The sequence below is a fragment of the Acipenser ruthenus genome, chromosome 22, assembly GCF_902713425.1.
Source record: "Acipenser ruthenus chromosome 22, fAciRut3.2 maternal haplotype, whole genome shotgun sequence".
Lineage (NCBI taxonomy): Eukaryota > Metazoa > Chordata > Actinopteri > Acipenseriformes > Acipenseridae > Acipenser > Acipenser ruthenus.
In genome coordinates, this window is record NC_081210.1 from 17,508,446 (window position 1) to 17,523,151 (window position 14,706).

Below are 14,706 nucleotides of genomic sequence, written 5' to 3' on the forward strand. Positions count from 1 at the left end.
AATTTCTATGACATTTCTGGTTTCCCCAACATGAAGGTGGGGGCCCCACTATAGAATCTGATGGGATTAAACTGCCTTTCGTTTATATATATAGTATTAAAATAGGTAAAATGAAGATGGAACAGAATGCATTGTACAGATGACGTTTACATTTAACAAAAACAATTATTTTGATTCTTGCACCCTTGCATGTATTGACGTTATTCTTCGGGCACCCTCTGCTGCTGCAAACCACAACTCAACTACTGCTATTTATTTGAACAATGTCACACGACTCTTGCAATGATAGAGATCTTGCTAAAAAGATGTAACAAATATTTAAATTAGTATATTGCGGCTCTTTTCTCTAACTTATTTTCTCTTCGTACATACGACAAAATGTATACTCGAAAACTCAAAAACGAAAACGCAAATTGCAGTATGTTTGGGTTGCGACTGGCCCATCTTAGCACATCTACCCCTCAGTGGTCATGTATGAAAGTCATAGCAAAGTGCTGGCAGACAGACCAAAGCCAAGACACACTAATTGTGTTGGATAATACACTCAGCTGTTTTACAGAGGTACTGTAAAATCTAACACTGTACTATAAAATCTAAAACTGTACTATTAGGTATAAATGACAAACTATTTGAACACTTTAAAAAGATCCATTACAGTACAACACCAGAAGAGGCCAGGTATACCAGCAGGGATTTACACAACATATGAACTAAGAAAACAAAAGCCACATGACTTGGTGCCAGACTGCACAGTCAGGCTTACAGTCATTTTGGGGAGACAAAACTAACAAATCATGCCGGATTGGAGAATAGACAGGTTCTGGGTTGTAGAGGGTATCACACTATGATCTTAATTCAAAATGATGCTGATTTATACAGAATGCTGGCTTGTGGAGGAGCTGAATTAGGCAGGTTCCATATGTCAGGCAGAGCACAATTCTAAAATATTAACTAATTATGTTTTTGTTTTTTTTGTAATGGTAATTTGTTTATCAATCACCCTGTGTATTCATAAGGTACAATTTCAAAACAGGCTCACACTGAAAAATTATAGGAGCTCTAAATTGTATAATCACTCCATTATACAACCATTTTATAAAGTGGTTGTAACCTTATTTTATACAAAAGCACACGAGTATGATAAACATATTAGTGACTGACAGAGCCTGGCTTGATAAACACATTAGTGACTGACAGAGCCTGGCTTGATAAACACATTAGTGACTGACAGAGCCTGGCTTGATAAACACATTAGGGACTGAGAGAGCCTGGCTTGATAAACACATTAGTGACTGACAGAGCCTGGCTTGATAAACACATTAGTGACTGACAGAGCCTGGCTTGATAAACACATTAGTGACTGAGAGAGCCTTGCTTGATAAACACATTAGGGACTGACAGAGCCTGGCTTGATAAACACATTAGGGACTGACAGAGCCTGGTTTGATAAACACATTAGTGACTGACAGAGCCTGGTTTGATAAACACATTAGTGACTGACAGAGCCTGGCTTGATAAACACATTAGTGACTGACAGAGCCTGGCTTGATAAACACATTAGTGACTGACAGAGCCTGGCTTAATAAACACATTAGTGACTGAGAGAGCCTTGCTTGATAAACACATTAGGGACTGACAGAGCCTAGCTTGATAAACACATTAGTGACTGACAGAGCCTGGCTTGATAAACACATTAGTGACTGACAGAGCCTGGTTTGATAAACACATTAGTGACTGACAGAGCCTGGCTTGATAAACACATTAGTGACTGACAGAGCCTGGCTTGATAAACACATTAGTGACTGACAGAGCCTGGCTTGATAAACACATTAGTGACTGAGAGAGCCTTGCTTGATAAACACATCAGTGACTGACAGAGCCTGGCTTGATAAACACATTAGAGACTGACAGAGCCTGGCTTGATAAACACATTAGTGACTGACAGAGCCTGGCTTGATAAACACATTAGGGACTGACAGAGCCTGGCTTGATAAACACATTAGGGACTGACAGAGCCTGGCTTGATAAACACATTAGTGACTGACAGAGCCTGGCTTGATAAACACATTAATGACTGAGAGAGCCTGGCTTGATAAACACATTAGTGACTGACAGAGCCTGGCTTGATAAACACATTAATGACTGAGAGATTAGTGACTGACAAAGCCTGGCTTGATAAACACATTAGTGACTGACAGAGCCTGGCTTGATAAACACATTAGTGACTGACAGAGCCTGGCTTGATAAACACATTAGTGACTGACAGAGCCTGGCTTGATAAACACATTAGTGACTGAGAGAGCCTGGCTGATAAACACATTAATGACTGAGAGAGTCTGGCTTGATAAACACATTAGGGACTGAGTGAGCCTAGCTTGATAAACACATTAATGACTGAGAGATTAGTGACTGACAGAGCCTGGCTTGATAAACACATTAATGACTGAGAGAGCCTTGCTTGATAAACACATTAGTGACTGACAGAGCCTGGCTTGATAAACACATTAGGGACTGAGAGATTAGTGACTGACAGAGCCTGGCTTGATAAACACATTAGGGACTGAGCGAGCCTGGCTTGATAAACACATTAGTGACTGACAGAGCCTGGCTTGATAAACACATTAGTGACTGACAGAGCCTGGCTTGATAAACACATTAGTGACTGACAGAGCCTGGCTTGATAAACACATTAGGGACTGAGAGATTAGTGACTGACAGAGCCTGGCTTGATAAACACATTAGTGACTGACAGAGCCTGGCTTGATAAACACATTAGTGACTGAGAGATTACTGACTGACAGAGCCTGGCTTGATAAACACATTAGGGACTGAGCGAGCCTGGCTTGATAAACACATTAGTGACTGACAGAGCCTGGCTTGATAAACACATTAGTGACTGACAGAGCCTGGCTTGATAAACACATTAGTGACTGACAGAGCCTGGCTTGATAAACACATTAGTGACTGAGAGATTAGTGACTGACAGAGAGAGCCTTGCTTGATAAACACATTAGGGACTGAGCGAGCCTGGCTTGATAAACACATTAGTGACTGACAGAGCCTGGCTTGATAAACACATTAGTGACTGACAGAGCCTGGCTTGATAAACACATTAGTGACTGAGAGATTAGTGACTGACAGAGCCTGGCTTGATAAACACATCAGTGACTGACAGAGCCTGGCTTGATAAACACATTAGTGACTGAGAGAGCCTGGCTTGATAAACACATTAGTGACTGACAGAGCCTGGCTTGATAAACACATTAGTGACTGACAGAGCCTGGCTTGATAAACACATTAGAGACTGACAGAGCCTGGCTTGATAAACACATTAGTGACTGACAGAGCCTGGCTTGATAAACACATTAGTGACTGACAGAGCCTGGCTTGATAAACACATTAGTGACTGAGAGAATTGATGGAGAACAGCCACTGTAATCTCATTTATTTATTTATTTAATGTTTTCCTCCTGATTTAAGTGGTGTCTAATTCTATGTACATCAGTCTTTCAGTCGAGCTTCTTCTGTCTGAGGAGCTCTGGACCTAGATGCTCTTTTTGCACTGGAACACTCCAGGTGTTAGACAGTGGTTCATCAACAATCATTTTGAAAATTTGCAGTTGCTGGCCCAGAGTGACAACCTAATCTCCATCAAACCACTGTGGGGCCTTTTGAAATGCCATCTTAGGCATCAGACCACCAACCTTTGCGAAATGTCAAATGGTCTGAAGGAGAATTGGCACAATATTCCACCAGATATCTATCGAAATGTAGTGGCCAGTGTTTGATCTAATATCATATTGAAAGTGAATGCAGAGACTCATGGTGATATTCAGAGTGGAATGTTTTACTTTAATTTCTACACAACAAGTATAGTAATTACATTACACAGTAGCAATTCAATAATATCAAATTCCGAGATTCTACTTTACTGCTGATTACTGCTGAAAATCTAGTCCCTTTTCTGCTAAGAAACTGCATCTTCTCTCTTTGAGTTCCACTTTCCATCTTGCTCTATCTCTATGCTATCCCGTGTTCAACCTGCAAACATTACATATCTCAATATGTCATACCCTCTACTATTAAACTATTACTATTAAAGATGATGAAATGTGTCAAATACCCTATCTTTTGACTGTGTGCAATAAATGAAACCCACCAATCAGGTTTTCTGAGTTTTGTTTAGAAGCTGCCCTGATTGCAGAAACAGGAATTTCCTTCTGAAGTAGTTGTTAAGTCTGGTAAATAGTAATCCAGGTAGGCAAACCCTTTAAGTTTCTCCAAATAGTATTTCCAAATTCCCCCTTTAACATGCTTTAGCTGACGAGCATTGCTTAAAACGGAAAGAAACCTGTTAAAAACCTGTTAATTCCATGATAAAATGTCGTGCCTAATTTATTTGCTGATGTTGGCTGGAGTTTATTTTTTTGAGTCAACAGTATAGGCTACATGGATCAAGGTGTAACACGATTAAATTGTATTCCTGTTCTGATTAAATTAAATGTTGTCACTTCTTTTTACAAAAGGAATACTATTTATATTTAATCTTCCTTCATATGAGCATTAGCCTGAGTAAAATGCCCAGAGAAGTTTTCAGATTGTCAGGAGATGCTTTCTCATTATTATTGATTGGTACTGAAACACTGCACAGACAAGGCAGGACATCATACAACTGATACGTTTTTAACAGGTTCCTTTCTGTTTAAGTGATACCTGTCGGCTTAAAACATGTTGAAAAGGAAATTTGGAAATAAAAGTATTTGGAAAAACATAAAGGGATCGACCCCACCCAGTAATTCAAGCCCTGACATTTGCCTCTTTTGCTGAAGGAAAAACATGTTTTTATCAATGTGTTGTTTTTCTTCTTTCAATGAATAGGTGTGATAAAGTAAACTACTTATAAAATACTGTGTATAGCTATCACACATACGCAACAGATAGCATTAATCTTTGTCTCGATTTTTTTCTTAAAATATACTTCTTCTATAATATATTTAACACAGAAATAAAAATAAGGGTCACCAAATTAAAAAGCGATTTATCCAGCCTCTAACGCAGCTTATTTAGATATTTCTTTAAAGAAGTAAGGTAAAATGAAAGGAGGACGCATTTCTTTTTTTTGTAATTGTTTTAAACTGTTTGTATCATATACAATACTCAATTATCAATGTAAATATTTTTTTTAAAGAAATTAAATGGGTATGGAGAACTGAAACTATTGTATTTCATTATTGCTAAAAATAACACAACATGTACACTTAAAGAAATAAAAAAATGTTCTGAAACTTGTAAAGTATTTTTACAAGAAGAATTTCACAAATGTGAAAAAAAACTAGTTATTCACTAACATACGTTTCTTAGAGGGTACTTGTGGCGAACTGAAAGTTAATATAGTCTTATTTCACTAGAAAATATGTGTCATAATGTGTCATATTTTACAGCCCTGCTATTGTTGTGATGGGCCATTTTGATGCACAAGCTTCAATGCACTGCGTTGTAAACTTGATGTGACATGACAGCGTCGATTTCTACAATTGTTGCCTATAGCTACACACGAAGCAAAGTGTTTTGCAATCATATATACAAATACAATGGACGAAGAGAACAATTCCAACTTCAGGCAGCGAGAGTGGTGGGTGATTCAAACGAGGATAGCCGCCAGTTCGTTTAGCAACATTCAGTGGATAAACCAGTGCTTAACTTGGACCCTCTGGACGTGCAGAGTCATAGCCCCAGTAGCTCTAGTTAAAAATCTCATAAAATGATTACTTTTTAAATTCTCAACACAGTTGTATCAAGTCTGCCACGTTTGTAGCCTACTTTAAATTACTTTGCGATTTCAGCTTGAATGCCTTTAATTAATATGACACTGGCTGCAACTCTATTGATATTTTTTTATACACAAATAAGCTTACTTGATTTGAAAAACGTCATGAACGATACAAGCAACTTCTTACACTACTTGATTTGATTAAATGAGTAGTAATTTCAACAAAGAACAACGACAACTTTTTAATGAAAAAAAAAATTGTAGCCTACTTCAATAGGAACACTAGCCTGCTATATTATATTAAACCAAAACAATAAAAAATAATAACGATCTGGTTCTCTTTTGCGTTTTTCAATGAATATTAATTTATATAGAATAAAAACATACTAAGATAACAACTACCTAGCCTAAATTTAATTAATCGTTTTTATAATCTACCAGTGGCTTCTGTTGCATACACATCGCTGATAATTGTGCAGACCGTGGGGCAAACCAACGTTCGTGTCCTTCTAGAGTCCTCTGAATGCTTTTTAATGTATTTGTTTTAAAAAACATTTAAATGCAAAACCATGACAAAACATGTATACATGATTTTTATTTGTCCTGCGGTTGCCTTTGATAAATTTTTCTGCACGTATACTACATTGTATATGATGTTGAATTACTAGAATACGTGGTTGTAAACATCTAACACTAGTACAATACTCTTTCAAATACACGAGCATGTTTTTTAATGTGCGCTTCTTAAGGACGGTATTATTGTCATTGCTTGCGCCCCGGCACCTCTTTCTTTACAAATTAACCACGGATAAACCCACCCGCAATTCTCTGTGATTGGTTGCAAATATGAACGTTGACTGCTCAGTAATTCTCCAGATTTGTAACAAGTTAGATATGATAGTAAGTAGGCCTAAACAGCAACCTGCATGAAAATACATTAGTCTGTTACCTGCGCAAAGATGCTCTGTGGACCAAATGAGCGTGCCAAAAAAGGTTCTGGGGACACTGGGACCGGTGTTCCAAAAGTGGGACTGTCCCGTCCAAAACGGGATATCTGGGCACCTAACCTATGAAAATCAGGGTTTGTTTTATTAAAGGTATTTTGTCATTTTAAATTGTAGTTTCCAAATACAATTGTATTTTGTATTGAAAATACAGTGTTTCCAAAGTAGTTTGCATTTGTGATTTAGATTTTTTTTCTCGAGTATTTTGTATTTACCTAAGTATTTTGCCCAAGCCTGGTGATACCAGACAATGCTGTCAGACCTACCTTTACACGTTTCAGACGGATAGCAATAGCTTTGACAACGACCACTTACGCAAATACATTGACTAATACAATAACTAGAAATTCAACCATTAACTTTTTGGTGGAAAATATAACGTTACTGGAACTGTGCAGTAAAAAAAAAAGTCCAAAATTTGACATTGTAACGAGTTGGAGACAGATATATACCAAAAAGGAATTAAACCATATCACATATTATTTCAATTTTATGAGTTCTCAGATAAGTGTTTGGTGGTGATCCTAGTTGAGTGACGGGGACGACGACGAAATATATCGAACAAACAAGGGCTATAGAGGGAGCCCTTGCTTGTTCGAAGCTCGTCCGTGTTTACGGTAATTTCAGCGCAGCACAAAAACTCTCACTCCGCTCAGTTCTTACAGCCGCCTGGAATTCTTTCAAACGCACAGACAGCGCTGGTGTAATAACATTACTGACAGAACGACCCCGTCCCCGACACAACATACAAGCCAAGCGACCACATTGCCTGCACAAACCACTGCCTGCTTCCCTGCCTGTGAGAGAGCGGCTCTGTCAATCAGTGTGACTTCACTCTCAGCACGCCCTGTGTTTTCAGTAGTAGTATTCTCCCATCCTCTCCGCTGCTCGGATTTGCTGTGTGAGTGAGTGTGCTGTCTGTGCTGTAACCGGAGGAATAGATTAGGGAGCAGCCCTCCCGGTGCGCTTAGTTGCAGCCTGCTTTGTCGGTGTGGCGGCTCGTTGAACGCGTTGGAACTTTAACACTGGATCCCAAACTCCGTCTCACATTGGTGTGCAGTGTGGCGCTGCAATGGATCTCGGACATGGACTTGCTTTCTTAATGCTTTTACCATTCTTTCTGCACACGGACGGCCTTTATATTGCAAATAATATAGGTATGTGTGTCATTCACAGTTTCACGAAGTATATTATACTTCTATTGTATGTAATTGTATTTTTCCTTGTCATAATTTCCCCACTGTTTTTTTATTCGTTTAACTTTTTTTCATATGTACCATTGTAGTTTTAGTTTCTTTATTTTTTTGTTATGAGCACTTTTTTTTTTTTAGCTGTCACACTGAGTAGTGCCAAGTCAGCAGCCTTATGATGTTCGTAAGTGCATGTTTCTAATTCTTCCAGAAAGACTATTCCACTACTACCTGATAATTGTTTAAGAGACTAGACATTCTGTTTTGTGAGATGGTATTTCGTAAGGTGAATATATAAGTCAGTAAGCATGTGCAATGGATGGGTATCCTGCTAGTGTTATTGATATGTTCATCTAACATTGACAAATTATTGACATTTCACAGCAGGCTACACAGTCCCAACTATTGATCAGGAATTAGGGTAAAACTTTTTTCAAGGATACACTTGAAAACCATGGGGATACTGGCTTTGAAATGTTGTATGTTATCAAAACTAGCAGGAAACAAATACATGTTTATTACATTAAAAATAGCTGTTTAAAAACACACAAAAAGTTTGTGGATATCCTAAATTGAGTTGTTTGTCAAAGCTTTTTTGAGGTTATACGTTTTTGAAAAGATGCTACTGGATTTTTGGGGCTTTTGGTGTCCTTTTTCCAGAATATTCCATTGACTTTTGGCACTTTATCAGAACACTGAGATCGTTGACAGTCCAGTTTGTCTACATTCCCAAAGGTAGTGTAATGACCACATACAGGTTCAGTATTTTTGTATAAAAGGTTTCAAAGCTCAAGCTCTGAGTGTAAATTTAAAAATATGTTTTTGTTTTGTTTCAGCAGTTGTAGTTCAGTTTTCCCATCTAGAAAACCATTAAACTATTCAGTCTAATTGCATGGGTATGATGTTATAACATAATGAGGATTTGCGACTTTTTTTCTTCTCCAAAACCCTTTTTTTGTTTGTTGGTATAGCACATAGTATTGCATGTCACTATAATGTTAAAACCTTTTAAATATGTCAAATATATGTATAAGTCTGTAAACATTTAATTTACTGGATGATTCTGTCAGTCTGTTTAGTCTGTAAAGCTTTTCTGTTAGAGCAGTGCCTGCAGTGTCAAGGTTGTGTGTAAAGCTTGCTTGGAGATGGGTAGAATGCTGTAACAATGCGCTGTCACTCTAATACTAACTCAATGCAAGCATCCCTGGCACCAGCCCGCTGCTTCAGTGCTGCCAGGCAGCTCATACTCTTATGTGAGCTTGAAGATGTAATGCCAGTTCAAGAAGTTACTTTATAGATTTGCTGTAAAACCATTACAGAGGGTGGTGAAGTATTAGTGTAATTCTATGTGTTTGATCCATTCCAGTAAGTTCGGTCCAGAAACTTTGTATCCGTTCTCTATGTGCAATCATTCCTGATGTAGCCCTTTTGACTTTGTCCTATCACAGGACCTTACTAATCTTCACACTCGTCCTTTAAGATTGAAAGCTTTGTTATACCCTCACTAATCAAGGTTTTATTTTTTATTTGTATTTTTTTTTTCAGTCAGACACACCCGTATAGATATTTAACAAGGAATCTCTCAGTCCACAGTTCATATCTTAATTATGATGGGGCTTGGTTCTGATTGGAGTTCATTGGGATGATGTCCACCAGCTGTTTTAATACACCATTAGCCATCCATGGTCAAAGGTTACTACAAACCTGGAGTTTCAGGTTTTTGGTTCCACATGTCACGTAATGATGAGAAGAAGCTGTCAATGCAAGCTGAGGAATTAACATGAGTAGGCATTAATGTGATCCATGTTTTCTTCTTTGCTTCCTGTAGCAGGATAGCGTCAGAAACAACTTGGTCAGGAAAAGCTGCAGTTTAAACACTGGTACACACGTTAATGAACACAAATACACAAAACAACCAGGGTACTAGGGCCAAAATAAAAGAGTTAAACAAAATAATACCTACGTGTCGCCTGGGCATTCACCCTCACCTTCACCTTCACCATGTGTCAACATTCCAACACAAACTCGCTCCCAAACACCTCCACCAGACAAAGCACTTCTCCCCAATTTATACATGTGGCCCCATCCCTGCCAACCTTACATTCCCCCACACACACTATTTACATTAAGGGCTTTCGCCCTGCCACACTTCCCTACCATCAATAGAACCCTAATAAATATCAAAGAGTTCTACACTGTAAGAGTTTTCCAACATATAATTAAAACTCTTTAACAGCTCCCTTAGACCCTCAAGATCATTCATTGGGACCTTATGAACCCAGAGACCCGCAGTTTAATATTCCTGACATAGTGGCCCTTTCTCAAAAATAATGCATCAAAACCTGTACAGTTTCATATCGGCCTTTCCTGCCTGAGATTTTACGGGACCTCTAAAGGGACATCGTGAAAAAAAAAAAAAGCCATCTCATGCTCACCAGATGCTGCCTCCTGGGCTCCGATACTATCTCCTGGGCTCCAGATACTATCTCCTGGGCTCCAGATACTATCTCCTGGGCTCCAGATACTATCTCCTGGGCTCCAGATACTATCTCCTGGGCTCCAGATACTATCTCCTGGGCTCCAGATACTATCTCCTGCGCTCCAGATACTATCTCCTGCGCTCCAGATACTATCTCCTGCGCTCCAGATACTATCTCCTGCGCTCCAGATACTATCTCCTGCGCTTCAGATACTATCTCCTGCGCTCCAGATACTATCTCCTGGGCTCCAGATACTATCTCCAGCGCTCTTGTATGGAATGCAGGAGATAGTATCTGGAGCGCAGGACAGTATCTGGTGAGTACAGGATAGTATCTGGAGCGCAGGAGATAGTATTTCAAGGACTAGATAAGGGGAACTCGTTAATCAAAATGCATGCTAACTAGATCAAGAGAAACGAATAGATGCATAATTTGCCGTAATGGAAACTACTTGCGTAGAGGGGGACGGCTCTCCCACCAGCGAGCAGCAACCAGATGGGAGTCAGCACTAATGTTGCTGCGACCAAGGTAACCATGCTCCTTGAGAAAGTTCTTCTTAAAAATTGATTCGTAACTCAAATAGACTACGATGTCTCCGTTGTCTGACATTTTTTTTTTATTGTAAAAAGTAGTTTGAAATATTACTTTGAAGTTCTCAATATAATTCTCAATAACGGTCTCTATAATAAGCAATATCGCACGAAATTCAGCTATTCTTACACCACTTACCCTAGCATATTTATGTCCCACCTCTGCTCATTTATGATTGGGCTGCCGCAGAGAAAATGCAGTTCTTCTATTGGTTGATTCTTATATATATATATATATATATATATATATATATATATATATATATATATATATATATATATATATATACCTCATTTCTCATTTCACTTGTTTTAACTAAGCTGCTAAGTTTGGGTTTATGAACAAAAGGAGAGTAGGGAGGCTAGTTTGTCCAAAGTATCTTTGAAAGGCAGATCCTTTCACTTGGCCCTTTTCTCCTCTGCAGTGGATATTGTGGAGATGGTCGAAAGTGCGTTTTCCATCTGCATGTCCCACTTACATTGCTGATGTGCGTCATGGTAATCAACTTACTCGTCCTGTTCACAGCCCTAGCAGGGATGAGTGTTACTGACATGTCTGTTTTGTATCACATCTTTATTAGGCGAACACTTTGCGGTGTCTTGACAATTTTTGTTATCAGGTCTATATGCAGTACATTGTTGTTCTAACTTGGCTGTTTTTGTACAATTAAATGTTGTGGTCACTTAGAGATACACTCTATATGTAAATGTGGTGGTCTGGCTCTTGGGATGCTCTATGAATATTAGATATGAAGAAAACATTCCAGTGTTGCCATACTTCCTGTCTTGCACGTCTGTCTAATTGGGAATTATTGTGTAGAAGTTTTGGCAGTCCATTAAGATAATACAGTCCAGCGCTTTATCATATCGTATCGCTTGCCACAATACAGAAAAGGCCTAATTTTAATAAGCTCTGTTCCAGTGCTGGTGCTGACACTTGTTTATAAAAGGAAAACACTGTTAATGATACACAACTGGTAGGCAATAATTTGAAACACACATAAGCTTGATGTTATATAGTTATAGTTTTAATATGAATTCTGCTCAGGGCAATGGCCATTATTCATAAACCAGTACTGTGCCTGCATATTCAGAGGGACCAGTGCTGTGCCGGCATATTCAGAGGGACCTACGCATTTACAGGCATGTTATTGCTTTATGAATAGGGTCATATGTCTATTCAATTATTTTCATTTGTGTTCAAGTGTTAAAAATGTTTCCTGAAATTGATCCTAAATATCTATAGAACATGTTTCCTTGTGTATGCTGGGCTTTAATTAAAAGTTAGCTGCACATTCATCATGTGCCTGATTAAACTCAGGTGTGTCCAACACAGAAAGCTGAGATGGCTCTCAAAGCTAAAAGTATTGCACAGTGCAGTAAATCATATTGAAAGTGTGGTAAATCAAGCAGCAGTATGTTAAAAACTCTGTGGAAAAGCATGGTTAACTGCATAAATTACAAGGCAAAAGCACTGCAAATCTAAAGGTAAGGCAACAACAACAATTAGCTCAACCTAGACTCCTACTGGATTTCAATAGTCCCCTCATACAAGTTTACCACAGTCATTTAGTTTTTTACCCATGCTTTTCCTAAGGTTATACTATGCATGCTTTTGCTTTTTAAATTAAAAACCATGTTGGCTTGTACAATATCTCTGTAACGTGTTATCACGCTTCAGGTGTTATTGTGTTGCTACCAGCAGGTTTTTACTTGAGACCCTGCTGAACGTAGCTGTTTACTTCAGTTTCATGGTAAGCTGAGAGGGTCTTTAGGCTTCGACGTCCTGTAATTGTAGGAATATGTTTGTTTGTTTTTTTAAACAGTTTCCCTTTATTACAGAGTCACTGCAGGGCACACTTGGGGAATATGGACTGGTGACTCCAATCAGCACTGACTCCAAGGGACGGTTCCTGTCGCACGCGGTGTCTGCAGCACACGGACGGAGACGCTCGCGCAGGGACACCGAGGGCTCCTCCCACGAGCCGCGCAGCGACAGGCTGTTTTTCAACGTCACCGTGTTTGGGAAGGAGTTTCACTTGAGACTGAGGCTGAACTCCAGGCTGGTGGCACCTGGAGCCAAGATAGAATGGCAGGAGGATACGAACGTCACTCGCACGGAACCGTTACTTGGGGATTGCTTCTATGTTGGAGATATCACAGATGTGCAAGGAGCTTCGGTTGCTATTAGCAACTGCGATGGCCTGGTAAGTCACCTATTGAGATCTGATAATCTGCCTCAAGTGTTTTAGCTTCTCAGTGAGTGTTTAGAAAATGATATTACATTGTCCTTCAGCAAGAGTCAGGTGAATCCCTGCAGAACAACAGAGGGCGTCTCATTGGTTTATCTATAAATTAGAGTTTGCTGCTATGAAGATAGTGCTTTCTGTTGTGTATCAGTTTTTGTGCTGGTTTTTTTAGGGCAAATACATAATATGCCAAGAAAAGCAACGTATTTAAGCTGGGTGACACCAATAATACTCCCTGTGAAGGGGACACTGTCCAGCACAGAGGGCATTGGGAGAGTCGAATACCAGCACACCAACACTGCTCCATAATGTTGTACCTTCAGAGATGTTCCAAAGTTGAGAAAAAAAAAACTAATAATTGCCAGTAAATGGTCCCGAAGTGGAAACCTAGCGTTTTAAAACTTTCTACGGTGCACACACAGTATAATTGTCCAAAACATCCTTTTAAACACTCTCAACTGTTTTCACTTTTGTGCCATGGCACATTCTTGTTGATGTTGATTATTTATAAGCAAGTAATTAGCTGATGGTGTGTTTTGCAGGACCTTTGTGATTGAACGTAACTGGCTGCCGTGGGCTTAGATGGCTCTGTTTATTGACATCTTGTAGTGTAAACCATTTTGAACTTTGGTGTTTTAAAACAGATTTTGCTTTCTGAAGCCTTGTGGTAATGTAAATAATAATGTGTAGACCCTTCTGTACATAACAAGGCTGTAATTCCATCAATAGGTTCCTGTGATCTGATAAACTACAGTAGCTCTGTCAGGGTTGATGTATTTTATTATTATTATTATTATTTATTTCTTAGCTGACGCCCTTATCCAGGGCGACTTACAATTGTTACAAGATATCACATTATTTTTACATACAATTACCCATTTATACAGTTGGGTTTTTACTGGAGCAATCTAGGTAAAGTACTTTGCTCAAGGGTATAGCAGCAGTGTCCCCACTAGGGATTGAACCCACAACCCTCCGGTCAAGAGCCCAGAGCCCTAACCACTACTCCACACTGCTGCCCAATACAGGGTAACAGACTATCTGTCCACTTTTTGAGCTTTACTGAATGACATACCACTGATCTTACTGGATAACCGATTTCTTTGGTTTCTCTCAGTTAATAGGAGGCAAAAGTCTGAGGGTGAAATGTAACATTTTGGGGTACCGCCATTGCAGTTGTCTTTGCTGCCCAGTGTCCAATATATGTGACATTGAGAAAATAGGCATTAAATAGGTATGGGAATATACACAGAGCAGTAAAGGGTCAACATTTTTACCCATAAACAATTAAAGGGGTCGATTATCAGTGCATGAATATTGGGAAAGCAAGGCCGATGCCCCACCCCTAGTCCTTCTCAATTTCCCATCTACCCAATACTTGGAGGGTCTATCACTGTCAATTAAAAGATGATTTTGTTACATG

General features: G+C 39.1%; 1 protein-coding gene across 1 annotated transcript in view; it reads left to right on the plus strand.

The window, feature by feature from the left end:
• The first annotated feature begins 7,493 nt into the window (after positions 1–7,493).
• Positions 7,494–14,706, plus strand: part of LOC131699416 (A disintegrin and metalloproteinase with thrombospondin motifs 2-like) — a 233,400-nt gene continuing 226,187 nt past the window's right edge. Inside the window, exons 1-2 of the mRNA XM_058996040.1 lie at positions 7,494–7,931; positions 12,877–13,241. Coding sequence (XP_058852023.1) covers positions 7,847–7,931; positions 12,877–13,241 — 450 coding nt within the window. The 5' untranslated portion in view covers positions 7,494–7,846. The remainder of the gene's footprint in view (positions 7,932–12,876; positions 13,242–14,706) is intronic.